Below are 25,617 nucleotides of genomic sequence, written 5' to 3'. Positions count from 1 at the left end.
CCTCTCCTTTATCACATCACTAAAGAAAGAAATGAGAAAAAGTTGGATCTTCCTGAGCCTCAGCTTTCCTATGAGGTTATACAACTGAACTGTCATTATTTTTGGCATTTTCCTATGGTTTGAAAAAAAAAATGTTGACAATTTTCTGCATCTATAACATTTTGGATGAGCAATTTCCATCCTATTGTGTTTCCTCACATATGGTGTTCTAGCTCAAATAGCACTGGTATTTTTAACTTGCGCAATGTTAGTACACTACTTTGAATTCTTTTTTGCTGACAAGTATTCAAATTACCTAGCACAAATGAGAAAATGACATGTATCATTCAGGCCTGTATGTTCATTGATCTTTTTTTTTCAGACATGAATTTTCCAATAGAATCACCTCTATTTTACAGCTAAAAGGGATCATAAAAATAATCTAATCTGACTACCTTTCTTTACAAGTGAGAATCTGCAGCAGAGAGGTTTAGGCGTCTCTGCTAGGTCAGATTAGCTAGTTAGTAGCAGAAAAAAATAATAGCAGTCCAGTGCTTTTTTTACATAAAGAAGTCAATAGTTATTATAAAAATCCATATTATTTTGCAGTGCCCTGCAGAGGATGTTCCAATAATAAATCATTGGCACATTTTTATAACACTGTATTATTATAATTTGTAATAATACGGTATATCTGTACCAAAACTGAACACTTGTGACTACCAGTTATATAATGCTGTTACATATCAATGCTGTTTACAGTTTTTTCCCCGCATCCATAACTGGATTGTGACTTCCTTGGGGTAGGCACAATTAGATTTTTAAAAATTGTTTTGCTTTTTAGGGCCACACTTGCAGCATATGGAGATTTCCAGGCTAGGGGCCGAATTTGAGCTACAGCTTCTGGCCTGCACCTCAGCCACAGCAACGCAAGATCCGAGCCACATCTGCAACCTATACCATAGCTCTCGGCAATGTGAGATCCTTAACCCACTGAGTAAGGCCAGGGATCAAACCCGCAACCTCATGGTTCCTAGTCAGATTCATTTCTGCTGTGGCCACGATGGCAACTCCAAATTCAGGTGATTACGTTGTTTTCAGAGTGATAAAGTTGAGAAAACTTCTCATTTTTTCCTGTCAAGCTGTTGGGATTGTCCCTGAGGGTGAGGAGTTCCAGGAACTTGAAGAGATTGGTGAAGATTGGAATAGGAATTAGCAAGAGTGATGAGAGGGTTCTGTAAGCCTTAAGACATCTAGTAGCATATGCAGACCAAACTGCTCAATAAAAATAATAATTAATGATATCCAAGAACTTAACATGTGTTTGGCTCTCCTCTCCCTACTCTGCCTGTGTTAGCCATCTCCACTTTGCAGCAACCCTAGCCATTTTTTCCCATTTAGTGGACCAAGAAATTGAGGCTCAGAGAGATTAGAAAATTTGCCCAACTGAACCAGCTACTCAGTGGTGGAATCAAGAGTCAAACACTTTCAGATTCTTCTCCCACATAGATTATCACAGAATATCGGGTAGAGTTCTCTGTGCTATACAGCAGGTCCCTGTTAGCCAATCATTCCATATACATCAGTGTGCATATGCCATTCCCAAACCCCCCAAAATCTGAAAGAGAAAGGATGTGTGTACATGTATAAGTGAACCATTTTGTTGTACAGCAGGGATGATCACAACATTGCAAATCAACTATACTTCAATAAAACTTTAAAAAAATGAAGAAAAAAAAACAAAAACAAAAACAAAACCAGATTCAAATGCTGACCGCCCGCAAGGTCTATACATAATCACGGTTTGATGGTTAGAATAAAACCAGCTAAGTATGTGGCATTTAAAACATTGCAGAGCAAATGCTAGGCTCCCAAGCAGGAGCTCATTAATGTTAATTCCCTGGCTTTTGGTTTCAATCCACTCTCCCCATATTTATTTATACATCCCACACACTCCAATCAGGTCCACACTCAGGTATCTAGGTAACTTCTATTCATACACTCTTCTTCCTCAAAGGAATTAGGCTCACAGTACGTACAATGAGTCCTAGGACCAACATTTCCCCAGTTAAATGGAAACATACACTACAACTGACTCCGGGTTACAAAACACATACACATGCATAGCCTGATATATAGGAGAATTTGACTCAATAAGGTATTTCCTTTTCCTATTATCCAGGGAAATGCATGAGTTACCATAACAGATGCCAAAGACTTTTGGCTCTGGTAGTGGAAATTGGGAAGCAATGGTGAAATGAGGTAAGAAATTCCAAGGCCAGAAGGTGGACACAAGTCATCAACTGTTTTTCCCAGGACCTTGCTATTTTGGGGTAAGTGCTACATGGACAAGCCTCAACCTGCCGCCATAGCCTCCAGTCCCTTCCACCTGATTCTGAACCCCGCTGTGGCTGGAGCAGATGCATACACCGCGGGGAGCCTCATTTGAAATGAGTGTTCCCTTGCTTTTTTTTTTAATGCTTGCCGCCAGGATGTGTCAGAAATCGTGAACAGCGACAGCCAAGCTTTCTCATGCAAAGACTAGGCAGCCCAGGCGCAGCAAATCATGACTTGCACAGTATTTAATGGTTCACGGGAAAACAAGTTTCTCTCCTGCCTGCTCGCAGTTTTGGAGCCAGCTCCAGCAGACGTGAGCAAAGCCTGGGCAGCAGCGTCCTGCCGGTTCGAAGGGCGAGCGGGATGCGGGATGCAGGGATTCGAGCAGCGCAGCTCCTGGCCCCAAAGCCAAGGGCTGCAGGGGGGCGGGGGGGGAGGCTTCGAAACAGCCCCTTGCTGATCCTCAAGGACCGAATGGGCACTGATAAATACCCTGCCCGCCCGACACAGGAAAGGCAAGTTCAAACGCAGGATGTGCAGCCTAGGTAGACCCGGGAAGGACTAGGAGAGACCCGGGCAGCCGCCCGCTCCCCGCGGAGGAGCAGCACAGCAAGCCACCTAGCCGCCTCTGTTACTTACTGCGCCTGCGCACTCCGCGTCCCCCTCCCCCCTCAAGCCTTTTTCTGAGGCCTTGAGCGCAGAGACTGCTGTCTCTTAGCAACGCACAGGTCACAGTCGCGGCTCTCCACGCGTCCCTTTCCTGGCAGGGCTTAGTCCCTTGTCCCCCCGTGAGGCTCCTCATTGCCTCGGGTCAGGCCGTAGGAGTTCATGGAGGGAAAGGAGGATAAGCAGCAGTAAGTGCTGGGGTTTGGTTTTTCTATTTCCCCTTCCGAAAAATGTTCTCCTCCTTCAGGGGAGGGTTAAGTGAGATCCGAGGTGATGGGTCTTCTAGCCATCAGGGCTTTCCCTCTAACAATGCCGTTCCTACCTTTCATTTCTAGCATTGAGCGCTTACAATTGTACTTTTTAAAATGACTGGGTCACCTTGCTGTACAGTAGAAAATTGAAAGAACACTGTAAACCAGCTATAATGGAAAAAAAAATCATTAAAAAGAAAAAAAAAAAAGGTAAAACTATGGACATAGTAAAAAAAGTCAGAAGTAGCCAAAGGGAAATGGAGGCATGAATCGAAGGAGCACAGCAGATTTTTTAGGGCAGGAAAACTATTTGATGCTTTAATGAAACAACATGTAGATTGGCTTCATTCACTTATAAATAAAATTGAAGGTTGCTCCATTAAAAAAAAAAAAATGGTTTACTGGGCACCTGCTGTGTATCAGGCACTTTACACATACTGTTTGGCCTAAAATTCCTGACGTCATCTTGAATCATTCACTCCTCACATCCCACATCTAATTCACTGGCAAATTCTGTAGGCTTTACCTTTAAAGTATATCTAGAATCCACCACAGTTCATCACTTCTGCTATCATCCCCATCCTGCCCAAGGACAAGCATCTTACCTGGCTGGATACTGCAGTCGTCTTTGCTGCTCCCCTTGCCCCTTTGCAGCCTCCTCAATGCAGCCATCTGAGTGGTCTTTTTACAACATAACATCAGATCACTGTTCTCCCTTGGCCATTGAAGAGAAAAAGCCAAGGCTTCTCCAGAGGCCTTACTTGGCCTTGTCTGCTACTTGCCTCTCTCTGACAGGGCTCTACAGCAGCACCCAGGCCTCCTTGCTGCATCTGCAGGGATTTTCAATGTGTGGTCCTCAGGACAGCATCAGCACCACCTGGGAACTTATTAGAAATGCAGATTCTTGGGGCTTTCCCTCCACAGATAAACCAAATCAGAGGCTCTAGGAGGGGTACAATAATTGGGTTTAACAAGGCATCCAGGTGACTCTGATATACCCTAAATTTTGGGAGCTATTGAATCGAGGTGTTACAGCTCATTATGATGTGGAGCCGGGGATATGTGCTTCCAAAGTCACTAAAACAGTGGTTCTCAGACTTTAACATATATGAGAATCAACAAGAGAACTGGTTAAAACAGTTTCCTGGGAACCTGCCCCAGAGATTATAATTTAGTAGGTTGGGATGGGGCCCATAAATTTGTACTTCTAACAAGCTAACAAGTGACCAGGGCTGTTACTCCAGGAGAAGCACTGTCCTTAGGTCAAGTGCTTCGGCTGCAAAGCTTTGTCTGCTGGATGTTCTTTCTCAAATATCCACTTAGCTCTCTCACCTCTTTCCTTTTTTTCAGTTGCCACCTTCACAATCCAGGATCCACCCCATCTAAAAATGCCACCTACCTCCCATGTACATGCACTTCTTTCCTCCTTTCCCTGCTTTATTTTTGTCTTTAGCACTTAAACACCATCTAACAAACAAGATATTTTACCTTTTATTTCTCATCTGCCTTCTCCCACTAGAATGTAAGCTCTGAGAGGGCAGAATTTTTTGTTTTGTTACTCCTCTACCCTCAGTGCCTCAAACAGCACTGGTTTCAAACTCAATAAATATTTATTGAAAGAGTGAATTATTTAATGTTATTCTCACAATAGATATTGTTGTCCTTATTATGCAAAGGATTGAAAACAAAGGCTCAGATAGTAAATGGCATAGCTGGGATTCCAACCCAGGTTTGACTTACTACACTAGCCTGTTAGTATTTTTAACTGTGCTTTCCTTCTAGTAAGAGAGTACTATAGAACCATGTATTTCACATTTATGAATCAATCTTTAACCACTCACACCACAAGTACTTAATCAAATCAGTGTGTCAGTATGCAAGCAAATAGCCACATCCCTTTCCTTAAGCACCTGATTCCAGTTACAAGTGTATTGCTGGGTTACAGCTATGAGAAGCATACAGAAAAAAAAAAGAAACCTGATACCAGAAGTCTACAATAATAAATGATAATTATGGCCTTTAAATAAATACATCTCAGGAAATCTTTGAAAAAGATTTCAAAGTAATTTACTTTTTACCAACAATTATTTTTTCCAAATCCTTTGCATAGAGCAATTTTTGTTGGGGTGCAGGGAGCTAGAACCCAAGTGTTTGGAATGCGGTGTGTGAGTTGGAGTGAGGGTTGGGTGTGTACAGCTAAAACAAAGCCAGAGTGAAAAACAAGTCCAGCAGATTCACCAGGGATATGGAAATGCTATAATGGCAGTCCCTTTACCTGCCACAAACAGGGCACTTGTCTGGATGTTGGGTACACAAAGGGTACAAATGAAACCCTGTTGTCCCCTTCATGGAACTGATTGGCTAGTGAAGGGTATTTGCAGTGCTTAGTAGAACAAACAAACAAAAAATTAGGTACATAAATCATAAATTGGGTTCGTGCTATGAAAGAAATGAATGAAGTACAGAAATAGAAGATACATAGGGTGGGGAGGGGGAAATCTAGGAAAAGCTTCTGAGGGGATGTCTTGGCTGAGACCTGTGTGGTAATAATGAGCCCTGTGCAGGGAGCCAGAGAAGAGCGGTCATCCAGCAGAGGAAAGGCAGCACACAGATGCCCAGGGGAGAGCAGACTGGTGTGTTCCAGGAACCGAAAGCAGGAAGACTGGGTGGGAAAGAGAGGCTTGAGTGCCTTAAAGAGATTAGCTGAGCACGGTCACATGAGGACCTCAGAGCTACGATACAGAAGGTGTGTTTCATAGGAAATGCAGTGGAAAGTATCTGGAGGGTTTTTTTGTTTTTTTTTTTTTTTTTTTTTTTTTTTGTTGTTGTTGTTGCTATTTCTTGGGCCGCTCCTGCGGCATATGGAGGTTCCCAGGCTAGGGGTTGAATTGGAGCTGTAGCCACCGGCCTACGCCAGAGCCACAGCAACGCAGGATCCCAGCCGCGTCTGCAACCTACACCACAGCCCACGGCAACGCCGGATCATTAACCCACTGAGCAAGGGCAGGGACCGAACCCGCAACCTCATGGTTCCTAGTCGGATTCGTTAACCACTGCGCCACGACGGGAACTCCTCTGGAGGGTTTTAATTGAAAGTATCTGGAGGGTTTTAACATGGACCATTGCTTTGAACTAAGGTAGGGCCATGGATAAGGCTAAACAGAACCACTTACTTTCTATATAAATTTCAAACCTTATTCACTCACCTTCCATGGATCAGGGCTTTGATTTTTAAATTTTTATGTAAAATATATCCAAAATCCAAATTCAAATATTTTGTTCTTAACTTTATTTTTCAAGTATGTGAAATTTTAAAATAGCACTTTTTTTTTTTTTTTTTTTTTTTTTTTTTTTTTTGGCTGCACCCACAGCACGTGGAAGTTCCCAGGCCAGGGATCAAACCCAAGTCACAGCTGCAACCCAAGCTGCTGTGGGGACAATGCAGGATCTTTAACTCACTGTGCCACAAGGGAACTCCCTAAAATAGCACCTTTCATAACGTCTTTTACTCCATACTTAAAAGGAGGAAAATTTTAGAAGCTATTTCTTTTTAAAATATTTTTTAACATTTAAAAATTCAATAAGTTCTATTTTTGTTCTGATGTAGCTATTAGAAGCAAAAAAATGATGAGATAGAATTAGCTGTTTCGATGTCTGCGCAGTGGTCTTTTCCTGAAAAGATAAATGATGGTCATTTAGTAGCTTTTGTAAGTTTGCCAGGTGGACCTTTCAAGTTAAATAGTTATCCATGTCTAGAGGGCTAAATGTACTAGGTAACTAACTTTCAAAGAAAATGAGTTAAGGATATCCCACTGTGGCACGGTACATTAAGAAACTGACTGCAGTGGCTTGGGTTGCTGCAGGCTGGTTCCATCCCCAGCCTGGCTCAGTGGGTTAAAGGATCCAGCATTGTGGCAGCTGAGGCTCAGATTCAATCCTTAACCTGGGAACTCCTGTATGCCATGGGTGCGGCCATAAAATTTAAAAAAAAAAAAAAAAAGATGAGTTAAGATGAGCATGTAATTTAGGCACATGAATAAGTACAGTAAACATGATTTGTTAGCAGGATCAAATCACTACTCTTTCTTTACTCCAAACAAATGAACGTCTATATACTACATTGCTGTATTGTAACGAATAACCACTATTAACACAAGCCTCATTATCTTTTAGATGATTTCAAATGAGAAGATACCCTCTCAAGTTTTAATTGCACAATCCCCTAATAGTTATTAATAAATCCTAAATTGTCTTGACACTTGAAATATATTTAAACCTTATTTTATGGAATTATGACTCAGCACTGAAATACTCATTGGGATAAATGATATACTATTTGTTTTTCAGACAGCATAAAATAGAAGATGCTGGTATACCATATATAACTGAAAAAAAAGAAGAAATCAATGATGAAAAAAAACCTGGAAAAAGTATACAACATTCAAAACCATGTGTCAGGAGAGGACGTGTCTGTTATGCTAAGTTCATTAACACAAATGCAAGAACATGCAATGAACCAGTTCCTTACATGGATCCCAAAAATGAGCCAGAAAATCAGGTTGGATATTCACTACATACAATTATGGATTTAGATTAACTGTTTTGTAGGATAATTTTGTCACAGACTACTCAAAGGATGTGACATATCTCAGGCTAATATTTTTTATAACCTGATAGTTAAAAACAGTAACCTGGAACAGAGATAATTTTTGCATATAAAACTACACACACACACATACATATATATATGTATGTGTATAAATATGTATGTGTGTGTGTATACACACATTTATATAGGGAAGGAATACAAATATTCCTAATTTTTCTGGATTGGGTCAGATTATGGTCACTCAGCAGTGCTCGTGGTGGGGAGATGGTTACTGAAGAAATCTCTTTTATAATATTATATTTGTGACAAATATTGAAATATAAAAATTTCTCATGATACTCCATAATTCAGATACTTTCTATAAAATAATAGCTACCATTTATTGAAAGTGTATGAAGCGCTAGGAATGAGCTGTGTTTTACATAAGTTATATCCTTTAATCTGCACAACAGTTTCTAAGAGGTATTATTGGAAATATTTCACAGATGATAACATGCTCCAACATACAAAATTAACATACTTGAGATGGCATAGTAAGCAAACGTCACAGTCATATTTCTGACCCAGAACTGTTGGTTTAGCCAAATCACCCTTTTACTCACTATCATATTAGATATATTCTATTGTCTTTTTTAAAAAATCAGGTTTGTTGAGGTATAATTTATTGTATTAGTTTCCTATTGCTGCTGTACATATTACCACAAACTTAAACAGTGGCTTAAAGCAACACGGATTTATTCTCAGAGGTTCTGAAGCTCAAAAGTCCAAAATCGATCTTGCTGGCTATTGGCAGAGCTGGTTCCTTCAAGAGGCTCTGAGGAGGACTCCATTCCCATCCCTTTTCCACCTTCTAGACATTGCCTGCATTTCTTGGCTCAGGGCCCCTTCTTCAAAGCCAGCAACATGGCTTCTCTAAATCTGTAACTGACCTTCCTGCCTCCTCCTTAAGGAATCGCATAATTACATTGGAGTCCTTGGATGAAGTTAATCCAGGATAATCTCCCCTTATCACTGATCATTAATCACAGCTACAAAGTCCTTTTTGCCATGTAGGGTTAGGTGTAGCTGTGATTTAACCCTTAAATGGAGATTGCTTTTAGTAAGCTCTCTTTACCCTGATAACATCAACTGTTGCTATCATAAAACAGCACTCCATGGCCTTGTGTGAATGTGAGATCTTAGGGGTGGAAATTCCTGTAGTCAAATAAGCTTTAATATCATGAAGTAAACCCTTACAAGGATAGTTTTAGGGCTCTTTGGTTTTATAAGTAAGTAATTATTGGGGATTTAAAAGATATTGATACACCGTGCCTCTGGAGAAATAAATGTGGTACAGAAATCCAGGTTATTGAATGGTAATTCTTACAATGGTTAATGAATGACTCTCCTGAGCTTGAGTTCAAGGCTGAATTTAAACCAAACTATTAACAGAACCCATCCTTACCTTGCAGACAATAAGGAAAAGAGGCTGATTTAAGAATAGAAATATAAAATATAAAAAATGAAAAAATTAATTGATCTAATTTTCTCTTGTTCATACATTTTAAGTGTCTTAAAAAAATTAATGTGTGGCAGTGTTAGGAGCTGCTATCAGGAAGACTGGGTAACAGAAAAATCTTTGTTAGCACTAAAAGCTACCTTAAAGCAATGGTGACAATAAGTTTGAAATGAAGTAAGAGGATAGATAAGAGAAGCTGATAACGGATATGAATGAGGAGTTACAAGGAAAGTCCAAAGATGCATCACAGAATTAAGTGTTTGCTTTGGGCATGGAGTGAAGGGAATGTTCATATTTTTTCTTTTTTTCATAATGGAATGACATCTTTTTTTTTAGTTTTTTAATTTTATTTATTTTTTAATACTTAATAAGTTTTATTACATTTATAGGTGTAAAACAATCATCACAATCAAATTTTACAGCATGTCCATCCCAAATCCTCAGTGCATCCCTCTACCCCACAACCTGTCTCATTTGGAAACCATAAGTTTTTCAAAGTCTGTGAGTCAGTATCTGTTCTGTAAAGAAGTTCATTGTGTCCTTTTTTTAGATTCCACATGTCAGTGATAGCATTTGATGTTGGTGTCTCATTGTCTGACTGACTTCACTTAACATGATAATTTCTAGGTCCATCCATGTTGCTAAAAATGTTGGTATTTCGTTCATTTTAATGGCTGAGTAATATTCCATTGTGTATTATGTACCACATCTTCTTAATCCACTCCTCTGTCATGGACATTTAAGTTGTTTCCAGGTCTTGGCTATTGTATATAGTGCTGCAATGAACATTGGAGTACATGTGTCTTTTCAAGTCATGGTTTTCTCTGGGTAGATGTCCAGGAGTGGGATTGCTGGATCAAATGGTAATTCTATTTTTAGTCTTCTGAGGAATCTCCAAAATTGTTTTCCACAGTGGCTGCACCAATTTACAATCCCACCAACAGTGTACTAGTGTTCCTTTTTCTTCACACCTCTCCAGCACTTATTGTTTGTAGACTTTAATGATGGCCATTCTGGCTGGTATAAGGTGGTACCTCATAGTGGTTTTGATTTGCATTTCTCTAATAATGACTGATATTGAACATCTTTTCACGTATTTTTTGGCCATCCATATGACATCCTTGGAGAATTGTCTGTTTAGATCTTCTGCCTATTTTTTTATGGGGTTGTTTGTGTTTTTGGTATGGAGCAGGAGGAGGTGTTTATAAATTTTGAAGATTAACTAATCCATTGTCAGTCGATTCATTTGCAAATATTTTCTCCCATTCTGTGGGTTGTCTTTTCATTTTGTTTAGGGTTTCCTTTGCTGTGCAGAAACTTTTAAGTTTAATTAAGTCCCATTTGTTTATTTTTGTTTTTATCGTCATTACTCTAAGATGTGGATCTGAGAAGATATTGCTGTCATTTATGTTGAAGAGTGTTTGGCCTATGTTTTCCTCGAAGAGTTTTAAAGTATCTGGTCATATCTAAGTCTTTAATCCATTTTGAGTTTATTTTTGTGTATGGTGTTAGGAAGTGTTCTAATTTCATTCTTTTCCATGTGGCGTCCAGTTTTTCCCAGCACCACTTGTTGAGCAGGCTGTCCTTTATCCATTGTATATTCTTGCCTCCTTTGATGTAGATTAGTTGTCTGTAGGTGTGGGGGTTTAATTCTGGGCTTTCTATCCTGTTCCACTGATCTATATTTATGTGTTTGTGCCAGTACCATATGGTTTTGATGACTGTTGCTTTGTAGTATAGTCTGAGGTCATGGAGCCTTATTCCTCCACTCCATTTTTCTTTTTCAGGATGTCTTTGGCTATTCTTGGTCTTTTGTGCTTCCAAACAAACTTTAAAATATTTTGTTTGACATTTCCACAGAAAAGAAAATCATGGATTTGGAGAATAGACTTGTGGCCGCCTGGGGGGAAAAGGAAGGAGTGGGAGGGATCAGGAGCTTGGGGTTATTGGATGCAACTTGGAATGGATTTACAATGAGATCCTGCTGAGTAGCATTGAGAACTATGTCTAGATACTTATATCACAACAGAACAAAGGATGGAAAAAAAAATGTGTACATGTAAGTGTAACTTGGTCCCCATGCTATACAGCGGGAAAAAAAATAAATTTAAAATAAATAAATAAAATAAAATAAAATAATTAATAAAATATTTATCAATTTAAAATAACAAAAATAAAATAAAATAAAATATTTTCTTCGAGTTGTGTGAAAAATGTCCTTGGTAATTTGATAGGGATTGCACTGAATCTGTAGATTGCCTTGGGTAGTATAGTCATTTTAATGATATTGACTCTTCCAATACAAGAGCATGGTATGTCTTTCCATCTGTTTGTGCCATCTTTGATTTCTTCCATCAGCGTCTTATAGTTTTCAGAGTACAGGTCTTTTGTCTGTCTCTTTACGTAGGTTTATTTCTAAGTATTTTATTCTTTTGGATGTGATGGTAAACAGGATTGCTTCCCTAATTTCTCTTTCTGATCTTTCATTGTTAGTACATAGAAATATGCTCTATTTCTGCATATTAATTTTGCATCCTGTGACTTTGCCAAATTCATGGATGAGCTCTAACAGTTTTCTGGTACAGTCTTTAGGATTCTCTAGGTATAGTATCATGTCATCTGCAAATAGTGATAATTTTACTTCTTCCTTTCCAATTTGGATGCCTTTTATTTCTTTTTCTTCTCTGATTCCTATGGCTAGGACTTCCAAAACTATGATGAATAGTAGTAGTGAGAGTGGACATCCTTGTCTTGTTCCTGATCTCAGTGGGAATACTTTCAGCTTTTCACCATTGAGAATGATGTTAGCTCTGGGTTTGTCATATATTGCCTTTATTACATTGAGATAGATTCCCTCTATGCCCACTTTCTGAAGGGTTTTTATCAGAAATGGGTGTTGGAGTGTGTCAAAGGCTTTTTCTGCATCTATGAGAGGATTGTATGGTTTTTATTCTTCAGTTTTTTAATGCTGTTATATCACACTGATTGATTTGCGGATACTGAAGAACCCTTGCATCCCTGGGATAAATCCCACTTGGTCATGATATATAATCCTTTTAATGTATTGTTGGATTCAGTTTTCTAGTATTTTGTTGAAGATTTTTGCAGCTGTGTTCATCAGTGAAATTGGCCTGTAGTTGGTTTGTGTGTGTGTGTGTGTGTGTGTGTGTGTGTGTGTGTGTGTGTGTGTGTGTGGTATCTTTGTCTGGTTTTGGTATCAGGGTGATGGTGGCCTCATAGAATGAGTTTGGTTGGGAGTGTCCTGTCCTCTGCAATTTTTTGGAATAGTTTCAGAAGGATCAGTGTTAGCTCTTCTCTATGTTGATAGAATTTGCCTGTGAAGCCATCTGGTCCTGGACTCTTGTTTGCTGGAAGTTTTTAAATTACAGTTTCAATTTCAGTACTTGTGATTGGTCCATTCATCTTTTCTAGTTCACTTTGGTTTAGTCTTGGAAGATTGTACCTTTCTAAGAAATTGTCCATTTCTTCTAGGTTTTCCATTTTATTGGCATATAGTTGCATATAGTAGTCTCTTGTGATCCTTTGTATTTCTGTGATGTCCATTGTTACTTCTCCTTTTTCATTTCTAATTTTGATTTGAGTCCTCTCTCTTTTTTTCTTGATAAGTCTGGCTAAGGGTTTATCAATTTTGTTGATCTTTTCAAAGAACAAGCTTTTCGTTTCATTGTTCTTTTCTACGGTTGTCTTTGTTTCTAGTTCATTGATTTCTGCTCTGATCTTTATGATTTCTTTCCTTCTGTTAACTTTAGGTCTTGTCTGTTCTTCTCTCTCTGGCTGCTTAAGATGTAGAGTTAGCTTGTTTATTTGAGCTTTTTCTTCTTTCCTGAGGTGGGCTTGTATTGCTATAAACTTTCCTCTTAGAACAGCTTTTGCTGCATCCCATAGGTTTTAGAGTGTCATATTTTTGTTGTCATTTGCTTCTAGGTATTTTTTAGTTTCCTCTTTGATTTCTTCAGTGATCCATTGGTTGTTTAGCAGCATGTTGTTTAGTCTCCACATGTTTGTGTTTTTTGCAGTTTTTTTCTTGTTGTTGATTTCCAGTTGTATAGTTTTGTGGTCAGAAAAGATGCTTGATGTGATTTCAATTTTCTTAAAGTTACTGAGGTTGGATTTGCAGCCCAGGATGTGATCAATATTAGAGAATGATCCATGTGCACTTAAGAAGAATGTGTATTCTGTTGCTTTTGGATGGAATGTCCTATAAATATCTATTAAATCCATCTGGTCTAATGCTTCATTCAGGGCCTGTGTTTCCTTATTGATTTTCTGTCTGGATGATCTGTCCATTGCTGTAAGTGGGGTGTTAAAGGCCCCCCACTATTATTGTATTATTGTTGATTTGTCCTTTTAAGGTTGTTAGCAGTTGCCTTATATATTGTGGTGATCCTATGTTGGGTGCATAGATATTTAAAACTGTTATGTCTTCTTGGATTGATCCTTTGATCATTATGTAGTGTCCTTCATTGTCTCTTAAAATATTCTTCATTTTAAGGTCTATTTTGTCTGATAGGAGTATTGCTACTCCAGCATTCTTTTGATTCCCATTTGCATGGAATATTTTCTTCCATCATCTCACTTTCAATTTGTATGTGTCCCTGGAAATGAAGTGGGTCTCTTGAAGACAGCATATATATGGGTCTTATTTTTGTATCCATTCAGCCAGTCTATGTCTTTTGGTTGGGGCATTTAGTCCATTCACATTTAAGGTAATTATTGATATGTATGTTCTTATTGACTTTTTTTTTTTTCTTTTCTAGGGCCACAGGATATGGAGATTCCCAGGCTAGGGGTCTAATTGGAGCCGTAGCCACTGGCCCATGCCAGAACCACAGAAACATGGGATCCAAGCTGCATCTGCAACCTAATCCTCAACCCACTGAGCAAGGCCAGGGATCAAACCCGCAACCTTATGGTTCCTAGTTGGATTCGTTAACCACTGTGCCATGATGGAAACTCCTTATTGACATTTTATTAATTGGTTTGGATTTGTTTTTATTGCTCTTTTTTCTTCCCATCTTCTCTTGTTCTCTCCTCTTGTGGTTTGATGACTATCTTTAGTGTTGTATTTGAGTTGATTTTTCTTTGTTTGTGTATCAATTGTAGATTTTTGGTTTGCAGTGACTCTGAAGTTTTGATATAAGAGTCTATATATATATATATATATGATTGTTTTAAGTTGTTTGTCTCTTAATTGCAAATGTATCTCCAATGTCCTGAATTTGTACCCTTCTCTTCTCACAATTTCTGATTTTGGTAGCATAATTGTGCATGGATGTTTTCTTATCTTTACTGTATATCTGCCTTTACTGGTGAGCCTTATCATTTGTGGTATTTTTATTTCTGGTTGTGGCCTTTTCTTTTCTGCCTAGAGCAGTTCCTTTAGTATTTGTTGTAAAGCTGGTTTAGTGTTACTGAATTCTCTTAGCTTTTGCTTATCTGTGAAGGTTTTGATTTCTCCTTCAAATCTGAATGAGAGCCTTGCTAGGTAAAGTAATCTTGGTTGGAGGGTTTTTCCTTTCATCATGTAAAGTATATCATGCCACTCCCTTCCGGCCTGCAGAGTTTCTACTGAAAAATCTGCCGATAACCTTATTGGGGTTCCCTTGTATGTTATTTCTTTTCCCTAGCTGCTTTCAAGATTTTCTCTTTGTCTTTAATTTTGGTCAGTTTGATTAATATGTGTCTTGGGGTGTTCCTCCTTGGGTTTGTTTTATATGGTACTCATTGCACTTCCTGGATTTGAGTAAATGCTTCCTTTCCCATGTTAGGGAATTTTTCAGCTATTATCTCTTCGAATATTTTTTCTGTCCCTTTCTCTCTCTCTCTTCTTCTGGCACCCCTGTAATATGGATGTTGGTGCATTTAACATTGTCCCAGAGTTCTCTGAGACTCATTTGTTTTCAATCTTTTTTCTCTTTTCTGTTCTGCATCTGTAATTTCCACTAATCTGTCCCCCACCTTGATTATTAGTTCTTCTGCCTCCTGTATTCTGCTATTGGTTGCTGCTAATGAATTTTTTATTTCAGTTATTGTATTTTGCATCTCTTCTTGCTTAAGTTTTATATCTTGTATTTCTTTGCTCAGTGTTTCCTTTAAATTATCCGTCTTTGCCTCCAGTTTATTTCCAATATCTTGCATCAACTTCAGCATCAACAGTCTAAAGTCTTTTTCCTGGAGGCTGAGAATCTCCTGATCACTTAGGAGATCAGATAGGTGGGGTCAGATATTCCCAAAATGGCCACCTCCAGAGAAAGGCATGCTGATGAATATTCCCAAGAGCTTTGCTTCCAATGTCCTTCCCCCACCACAAGCCACATTCACCCCTGTTCTCTGTCTTTTCATTTTTATAGGTTTTTGGTGTGGTGACCTTTTTGCAGACAGTAGAGTTGTAACCTCTCTTACTTCTGGTGTCTGCCCTTGTGGCTAAAGTTGGTATGGGGGGCTTGCTGTAGGCTTCCTGATGGGAGGGACTGGTGCCTGCCCACTGGTTGGTGGGGCTGATTCCTATCCTTCTGATGGGTGGGACTTTGTCTCTGGGTGAGATTAGAGGTGGCTGTGTGCCTGGGGTGGGGGGTCTTTACTGGTGGGTGGGGCTTTGATCCCACCTGGATTGTTGTTTGATCTGGGTCTTCTCAGCACTGATGGGTGGGGTCAGATATTCCCAAAATGGCCACCTCCAGAGAAAGGCACGGCTGATGAATATTCCCAGGAGCTTTGCTTCCAATGTCCTTCCCCCACCACAAGCCACATTCACCCCTGTTTTCCCAGGAGGTCCTCCAAGAATTGCAGTCAGGTTTGACCCAGATTCCTATGGAAACTTTGCTTTGCCCTGGGACCCAGTGCATGTGAAATCTGTGTGTGCCTTTTAAGAATGGGGTCTCCATCTCCCCCAGTCCCGTGAAGCTCTGTGCACAAGCCCCACTGGCCTTCAATGCCAGATGCTCCAGGGTTCTTTCTCTCAGTGACAGATCTCCAGGCATGGGAATTTGATGTGGAGCTCAGAACTCTCACTCATGTAGGTGAGTCTCTGTGAACCAGTTACTTTCCAGTCTGTGGGGCTTCCCACCCAGGAGGTATGGGGTTGCTTATATCACATAATTGCTCCTCCTACCTCTTGATGTGGTCTCCTCTTTGTCTTCTGGAGTAGGATATCTTCTTCAAAGTTTTGAGTCCATTTGGTTGAAGGTTGCTCAGCATTTGGTTGTAATTTTGTTGTTTTTATGAGAGAAGTTGAGCTTCAGTCCTTCTATTCCACCATCTTAATCCCATCTTGGGAATGTTCATATTTAAAAAACAAAAACCACCACCACCAACAACAATAAGAACCCTTAAATGTACTCATTTCCAAGTATCTGAGGAATAATAAAGACTGCCTATTTCACATGTTTGTAAACTTGGTTCTTTCATTTAAGATGATGGTTTTCTTTTTAAAGGTTAGCTTGGTTTTTAAAAAAATTAGCTGGTTTGTAGTTATACTGGCCTTAACATAAGGGTAAAGAAAATAAAGTGCATTAATAGTTCGTGACGTATATCTATTAAGTATTTTGCTAAGATAATATCTTTAGATTGGTTGACTTCATTTATTTACAAGATTTATAAATGAATTACTCAGTTATACAGTTCTACATAGGGACATAACTGTGGTGGTGCTAGAAAAACTAATAAGGAGCTTTTAGCTTTGTCATTTCCAATGAAAACTAATTTGGTTTTCTTCTATTTTAAAATATTGGTAAATATTGAAATTTTAAAAAAATTATACTAGGTCAGTATTTTCCAAAGTGTGTTTTTCGGAGCACTAGCCCTTGCTTATGTGCTCAATAAAATAAAGTTCCGAAATCAAATTTATTTTAGAAAAGTTATTTTTTTTTAATGGCTGCTCCTACAGCACATGGAAGTTTCCAGACAAGGGGTCAAATTGAAGCTGCAGCTGCTGGCCTACACCACAGCAACACCAGATCTGAGCCATGTCTGTGACCTACACTTCAGCTTGTGCTGGGTCCTTAACCCACTGAGCGAGGCCAGGGATCAAACCTGCTTCCTCACAGAGGCGTTATGTCCTTAACCCACTGAGCCACACAACAGAAACTCTGAAAAGCTGTCTACAGTCTTCTCAGAGGTTCACAATTCATCTCACTAGATAGGGGTTCTGAGAAATCCTGTGACGAACTTGCATATCTCAGTATTTCTCAAATTTATTTAAATATGGAAGCTTATTTTGTATAACACCCATTAGTACACTGCAGACCTAGAGTTCCACAGAACACAATTCAGGTATAACTGTTACTGGAGACATTATGAATTGTTTAAAATGAGGTTTTTTTTTTCAGCATTTCTTCTGGTATCCACTGCAAGATAGAGGGAAACACAAATGCAGTGTACCTCTAGTGTTTGTGATAACACCAAATTTTTTTCAAGCCACTGAGCTCTACTAAAATAGATGATTATGTGTAAAGTGGTGTCAAAAACCCATAGTTGCCTAGGAATCCCTGAGGTATAATTTTATGTTCCACAGGTCACCACCACCAGCAGTCGTCTCAGCCAGGCTGTGGAGCTGGCTTTACCACCTCTTACGTTCTCTTAACTGATATTTCCAGGATGTTCCTCTTGTTTTTATTACATCCCCCCCCCCCCGGATTCTCCCTGAATTCCCCAAAGAATGGAAGTAAGTTATGTTTACTGATGCAGTTCTGAAGGCATAGGGCTGACAGAAGAATAACAGAGAGACTGTCTCACAGTCATTTCAAATGTGGCTAAGTGCCCACAGCACAATGGCTTTTAGGCCTTCCAGCAGCCAGGGTTACAGGGAGCCTTGGCATCAGGACTCTCCAGGCACCTCTCTACTATGGAGCCCCAGTGACAGTCCTCCTGGGGCAAGAGGAGATAGGCCTTGCACTGGAAGGGAGGGCTTCATCCTCTCTCTGGGTCCAAAGTTTTGGGAACAATTCTCTCTTTAGGCAGAACCCTCCCCACAATCTGAAAGATGTGGTCTGCCCCCCGCCCCCCAAAGAAAACCTAGACAAAGCAATCACATAGAAGACTTTTCCAAGTTTGGTTTATTTCATCATAACCCCACACTAACCCCTCAAAATCCAGTGTAAATTATGGTATGCAGAGTGATAAATTTTTATTCTTCAATCTTTCCCTTCAGTGTGAGGTGAATAAAAAAATATAAGCTACTATCTTTACCTTTAATCCTATAACCTCTCTGAGCAAATGTTTGGCTCTAAAAGGCATGCATGTGTGCATGGGGTATACATACTCACACTTCCAGGAAGGAGCCAGACTTTTCAGGCACAGGACAGACTATCCAGAAATAGGAAAGATAAAAACAACATTTTTTGAACCATAGGATTTAATTCTACTGAAGTGAACAATTTATCCAATTCACAACACTAATCAGGACACTCACCAACTATAGAGATCTTAATGTCATCAACCACACTTCAGGAAAAATTGCTCATTTCCATGTACTTGGGGAACCAGAGAGGCCATTTTGGTAAAATTCTACATTCAAAGTCTTCTTGAAAGGTGAATAATCTCTGTTTTAAGGGTAGTTTTTTTTTTTTTTTTTTTTTTTTTTTTTTTTTTTTTTTTTTTTACTGCATTCTTAAAAAAAAAATTGAAGTCTACCAGACATACTGGTTCACTTATTCTAGTAACTTCCCATAACTTGGCTGTTAGCGAAATAAGTTTCTGATCAACGAAAGAAGATAATATAAACTGTATTCCTTAAAACCTTACTGGAGAGGATCTTTCTCAGTATCCTTAGATCCTATTCATTTTTATTTTTGAAATAATAAGTTTGTGTTCATCTTTGCCTTCCACAGCAGATTTGCTATAGCAGTGGAGCACGAAGGTTAGAGGCACATACAGATGGGGCACTGAATTGGGGCAGCTCTGTGAGTGGTAGACCTTAGGAAGTGATCTCAACTCCCAGCAGTGTCCTCTCTGTAGAGTGGGTGGACCTTGTGGAATTGTGACGAGAATAAAAGAGAGAAGGCCTAGACCTGGGGCACTGTAATCACAGAGTAGAGAAGAGCTGCAAGAAGCAGGCTCTGACGACAGTAAGACATGACTATTTTGAGCCAGAGAGTGAGAAGACACCATCTGTGTAGTGATCTGTTCTAGAATTCCTAGGATCTACATCAAATAGACTTAATTTCTGCAATTCACCTTTTAACCCATTCTGAAAAGTGAGGCATTACCTCATTGCTCTCCTATTCTTCAAATTTTCCCAATTACTACATTTCTTTGATCTCTGCAAAGTAATTTTTTTTTTTCAGTGACCTGAGCCACAACAGTGACAATGCTGGATCTTCAACCCATTGAGCTACCAGGGAACTCTGAATTATTATTTATTTTTACCCCCAGTTATAGGTTGTCATTGGCCTAGAAACCAGCCCTCATGTCCATTTGAGTAGTGAGGTCTAACTCTGTCTTCAACTATTCAGGATTTAGTGCCCTCTTTGGTCCATGTTCCTCCCATCTTTTTCAGTTTGAAGATGTTTTCCCTTAACCAAGAACCTAAAGTTGGGAGTTCCCGTCGTGGCACAGTGGTTAGTGAATCTGACTAGGAACCATGAGGTTGTGGGTTTGATCCCTGGGGGTTAAGGATCCGGCGTTGCCGTGAGCTGTGGTGTAGGTCGCAGATGCAGCTCGGATCCCGTGTCACTGTGGCTCTGGTGTAGGCCGGTGGCTACAGCTCCTATTCAACCCCTAGCCTGGGAACCTCCACATGCCATGGGAGCGGCTCTAGAACAGGCAAAAAGACAAAAAAAAAAAAAAAAAAGAACCTAAAGTTGAATAGCTCTGATTTTCAGCTCTAAACAGTGTACCCTTCCCCAAATTCCCCAAACTCTAAGCCTTTCCTTGATTTCTTGCTACAGAAGAATATTTTCCCTCAGGATATCCTATTTTTGCTGCATTTGGTGTATTTCATGGATTTCTTCTCTCTAAGCATCTTGACAATCTCCTGAAAAGACTTCATTAATTCTTTTTGAGTTTAATATTGTACACTTCTTTTATACATACCTGTGTCTTTAGAAACCAAGTTCATTTGAAAACTGACTCCATGTGCAGCTACATAGATTTCTTTAGATGCCACCTTCTTTTCATATCAATGTAGCTTCAATTGTCAGAATTTAACTTATTAGACTCTCATTTTTATCCCCCTTGGATCATACTTTAAAGTCTCTGACTATGCATCGTTGATTTTTTAAAAGGCCCATCTCTTTCCAAGTTCCAGGTAGGTATTTGAATATACGCAAGGTTACTTTTATTCTCTAATAATATACAAGAACTCTTAGGTGTCACAGTTGCTTTTCTCCCAAGGTTCTCTTCTACCTGATGAACCAGGTAACAATTTTTGTTTTTTTTTTTTTGGTCAATACTAAGGTGAGTAACAATTCCACTCGCTGCTTTCTGAACATCTAAGAGAGCAAATTGTCATACATGCCAAGGAATAATTTGTGTGTTCTTCATTTCTTGCACAAGCTTTCATTTGTTTTTCTTTTTATGGCTCCACTTGCAGCATATGGAAGTTCCTAGGCTAGGGGTTGAATCAGAGCTGTAGCTGAAGCCTACAACACAGCCATAGCAACGCTGGATCTGAGCTACATCTGCAACCTATGCCATAGCTTGAGGCAATGCTGAATGCTTAACCCACTGGGAGGCCAGGAATCAAATCCACATCCTCACAGAGACAATGTGGGGTCCTTAACCTGCTGAGCCACAACCGGAACTCCTTAGGGCCAGTTTTATTGTTAAAAAACTCAGTAATATCAGAGATATTTCTGCTTAGAACAAAGCTTTTCACACTGAATCATTAGGGACTTATAAGTCAATGTGGGCTGCAACCACTATTATGAAATGAAATATAAGAGAAAAGCAATAAAATAGAATAGGAAAAACAGCCAAGTGCACTGCATGTAGGGAGACTATTGTTTTGTGAAATTTCTAGTTTTATGTATGTATACAGTGTGTTTTCTCACATGGCATAAAATGTATTTCATAGTGTGGGTCATGAACTAAAAACTTTTAAAATCCATATCTTAGATATTGTATGATCTTAGATACATTATTTGTATTGCCATAATGAAAAGTATAAAAATATAAAACTATGCACATATGCATGTATGTGTATATATATACACATTTAAAAATTATAGTACAAAACATAGAAACATAATGACTTTTACCACTCCATCTGTTGATAGAAGATAGTTTAAGAGCCTAGCAGCTTTATTTTAGCTAATAATATATGATAATGCATTTTTAGGTGCTTCTTAAGAAATACCGTCTTTGTGGAAATGGATTTATTCTTAGATATTAGAACTCTATTTTAGTACTAGAAAATCCAATAAGTGGTTGAATCAAATTACTGGACATTCATAGATATGAAGCAGCACATGAAAATGTCCTACAGTATATAATTTAGTGTTTCCATTTTTTTTTCCATGAAGGGTGACTGGTGGTCACATGGTAAAGGACTAGAAAATCCCTTCCAACCACCTTATGACACTAAGAGCACCCAAAGGAGCGACTTTCAAAAACCAGCATGTCCATTGGTTTCACCAGTCAAACATAGCAAGTTACAAAAGCCTTCTTATGGAATAGGTAAGGTCAGCACTGGTAAAAACCTCTTCTCCATTGTCTCCAGTTCCTGCTATCAAATTAAGATGTATTGGATGTGCTGGCACTACCTGAGAAAATTGTCCTCTATAGGAGTTGAAAATATACATGCAGAAAATGCAGCCCTTGACAAGTTTGTTCTTTGTTCCCTCCTGGGGGACAACATAGCTTCAAACATGCTTGATATAACATAATAAAAATTATAATGATCATTGACAATACGACCCTCCAAGGCAGAAATTTAGTAGCATTCTGCTCATTATTGTCAGAGAACTTTAAAAGTTGTAACTGTTAAAATAGTGGACAACACCAGAGGACAATGTTTCTCAAAATGCACTTTGAGGGACACTAGTTTTTATGACATTTATAGATACTGCTCAGAAAAACAGAGGAGGTCAAATGTTTTGCAAAAACTGAATTTACAAAGTTAGAGGGTTTTTTCTTTCTTTCCTTACTACAGAACTCTTAAAATCCTATTTTAAGTGCAAGCACAATGTATTTCTGAGAAGAAGAATAAAGAATGCTGGGTTTCCTCAATATCGACAACTTCATCCTTTTTCAGACCATCTCACATGACTGGTATTCCACAAGACATAACTTGGGAAATATTCTTATATACATTCTTAATACATTTTAAGATCTTAAATTTGTTTTACCTTACAATATCATTATAATAACTGAAGTCTTTCACATTTTTTCGAGTTGTATCTGTTTCTGAACCCATGTCTTACTCATCTCCACTGCAAAAGTAGGATTTTTAGCAAGAAAAGAAGTTCAGGATCAAGTCCAAACAAAAATGTATTTATTGACTAACCCCTCTGGTTCTCACCCCATACAAAAGTTCATAAACTAAACCTCAAATTTTCTAAACATGACAGTAGGCAGCATAGGAGTACTTATCAAGGTCAACAGTCCCTCGGTTTTAGCCTTCTGGCCTCTGTGATTGGCCAGTCTAGTTAAGGATACCAAAGGCAGCTAGACCAAAGGTCAGGACATTTGAAAATGCTCATATTTAATATGATTTCCACCTCAATGGTGGTAAGTACAGAGAACTAAATATTAGATAATCTACCTCTTCTTGAGAAAAGTAGCATCTTCTGTTTCAAGATGCTGGACTGAGCACACACATCTAAATCTCCTGCCCCTCAAGACCCTATTAAATGACAGCAAAACAATCAGCCCATAAAGGTGGAAACAATGGGAGGAAGACCTTTCTGGAATGTGGGAAGGAATGGAAGTCTGTTGATGGATGAAAGAGAGCAAAGAAAAACAGCTTAGAATGTATAGAAGGAGATGCAGCAAAGAAGAAACAGTCTGCCTGTGGAAAAACAAAAAACTAAGAATCTGTAGGCTTAGCAGATATAGCAGAACAAAAAGAGGAAGGGGAGAATCAGAGAGATACTTGAAAGTCTGTCTCTTAAATAACTGCTCCAGTCATGAGCACTCTACCCATTACCAACATTAAAATTGCTACAGCCCACTTTTCCAGCTAGATATCAACTACCACACTAGTCACTTTAGCATTTCAAACTGGCCTTCTATCCTATTATTAATTTATGAATGGACAACTAAAGATTAGAATTATGCCAAAGTTTTTGTTGTTGTTTTTTTTTTTTTTTGGAGATAAAGTTAAGAAAATATCACAGAGCATAAGAGAACAATAACAACAGAAACTTAGAAAATATGAGCGAATAGAATGGAGAATCAGTCTGGGATGTCCCACTTTTCTGGAGCTCCAGAAAAGAGTACAGATGAAGATGAGATAATTATCATCATAAAACATACATTAAACTTTTACAAGCGCTTTGTAAAACTTTCTTTTCTTTTCTTTTTTTACTTTTTAGGACCATCACCGGCATAGTTCCCAGGCTAAGGGTCAAATCAGAGCTACAGCCACAGGCCTACACCACAGCTACAGCAACACGGGATCTGAGCCGCATCTGTGACCTATACCACAGCTCATGGCAATGCCAGATCCTTACTCACTGAGCAGGCCAGGGATTGAACCTTGCATCCTCATGGATCCTAGTTGGGTTTGTTAACTGCTGAGCCACAAAGGGAACTCCTGTAAAACTTTCTAAATGTTTACTCACTCAACTTTCACACCAACCCTATGGAATATACTAGTGTGGTAATACTTTTAATAGTCTCATTTTTCAGATAAGAAAGCAAGTGCAGGGTTTAATTTGCCCAAAGCTACACAGCAAGTAATTGGTGTTTGAACTAAGTCTGACTCTAGTACCTATAAAAATAACCAGTAGTCTACATAGCCTCCAGAATAATAATAAGAAGAAAGATTTCCAACATAAAAGGGAGCCATTGAAATGGTCTACTGAGTGCTTCAAAGTATGAAGGGAAAAAAGGTACACGCTTATACGTCATTACGAAATTGCAAAACAATTATAAAGAGAAGATTCTAAAAGTTTCCATTAAAAGAAAAACAAGTCACCATCTAAGAAATAAGAATATGGAATCAAGCAGTATGGACGAGCACAATGGAATTAATGTCTTCAAAGTTCTCAAGAGAAACCGTTTCTAACCTAGAGGAGAGGATTTATTTGACATGTACCCTAGAACCCCCTTTTTTTTTTCCCAAGTGGCACTGAGCATTGGACCTACTGAGAAATAGATCTAGACTTAGCAAAATATTTGGCCCCTAAGGGAACAAATTCATGTAATTATATTATAATGCTATTTAGTAGTTTTCGAATTTAGCATCATTCTATAGACACAACATAAAAATTTAAATATGGTTACAGATCAGAATTATGTGGGTCTTAAGAAAAATATACAGTTGACAGAAGATGGAGAGTAGCAGAGGAGAAGGGTGCTAACATCATTGTTTAACATATGAGTCCTCAAGAGATACTACCCAAAATAGATGAAACACAGAGTAGAAGATTAAGATCAGTCAAAGGAACTAATACAAGAACCAATTTCTCTCCCTAGCCCTGGCCTCTTCACAGAGCATCAAGTTTACATATCCAAGCAACTACTTACCGTCTCTTTGGGGGTAACTAATTTCCTTTTCCGGTTTAACCTGGCTAGAACAGTACATTTCATTCTCCCCCCTTCAAACCTATTCCCCCATCTCAATAAATGTCATTTCTATTCTCCCAGATGCTCAAGTTTCAATAACCTTGAAGTCATTCAAAAACTCCCTTTACATCCATTCCATCAGCAAATCTTGACACCTCTATCTCCAAAATAGAGCCCTAATCATCTTACCAATGTAGTACAGCCAACTATTCCCACTTCCTTTCTTCCTCTTCCATAAAGTTTTCCACACCATAATCAGAGGACTGATTAATGATATCACTCTCCTCCTTTAGAGCCTCCAGTTATTTGTCATTATTTGTAGGATAAATTTCAAATTCTTTGTCATGGCCTACATGGTCCTATTTGACCTGCCAAATCTACCTACTTTATTTCCTATTGCTCTTGACGTCATGCTGTGGAGATTTAGACAAACGGCATATAACTCAGCCCCAGGAGGTAGAGAATACTCTTTGAAAGTCATGCTTGTTTCAGAACCAATTTAGGTACTTATTTTTATATTTCTGTAACTTAATTACATAGTCTAATAAATTAAATCTGAGCATAAAAAAGCAGTTGCTTCTATAAAA

The 25,617-nt window shown here is 38.8% G+C and overlaps 2 protein-coding genes across 3 annotated transcripts in view; one reads left to right on the top strand and one right to left on the bottom strand.

Moving 5' to 3' along the window:
- LOC106508926 (protein transport protein sec31-like) overlaps positions 1–25,617 on the bottom strand; it is a 175,291-nt gene that overhangs the window by 33,630 nt on the left and 116,044 nt on the right. The gene's annotated exons all lie outside the window — the stretch shown is intronic.
- C3H2orf73 (chromosome 3 C2orf73 homolog) overlaps positions 1,624–25,617 on the top strand; it is a 38,210-nt gene continuing 14,216 nt past the window's right edge. Inside the window, exons 1-3 of one of the 2 annotated variants that reach the window (XM_003125145.4) lie at positions 1,624–3,170; positions 7,581–7,791; positions 21,823–21,976. In XM_003125145.4, coding sequence (XP_003125193.1) covers positions 3,145–3,170; positions 7,581–7,791; positions 21,823–21,976 — 391 coding nt within the window. In that variant the 5' untranslated portion in view covers positions 1,624–3,144. Of the gene's footprint in view, positions 3,171–3,681; positions 5,980–7,580; positions 7,792–21,822; positions 21,977–25,617 lie in introns of those variants that run through there. The other variant, XM_021088227.1, reaches the window with a different exon arrangement.

The sequence above is a fragment of the Sus scrofa genome, chromosome 3 (assembly GCF_000003025.6).
Source record: "Sus scrofa isolate TJ Tabasco breed Duroc chromosome 3, Sscrofa11.1, whole genome shotgun sequence".
Lineage (NCBI taxonomy): Eukaryota > Metazoa > Chordata > Mammalia > Artiodactyla > Suidae > Sus > Sus scrofa.
Note: the sequence above shows the minus strand (reverse complement) of the source record. Positions and strands in the feature narration are given on the sequence as shown.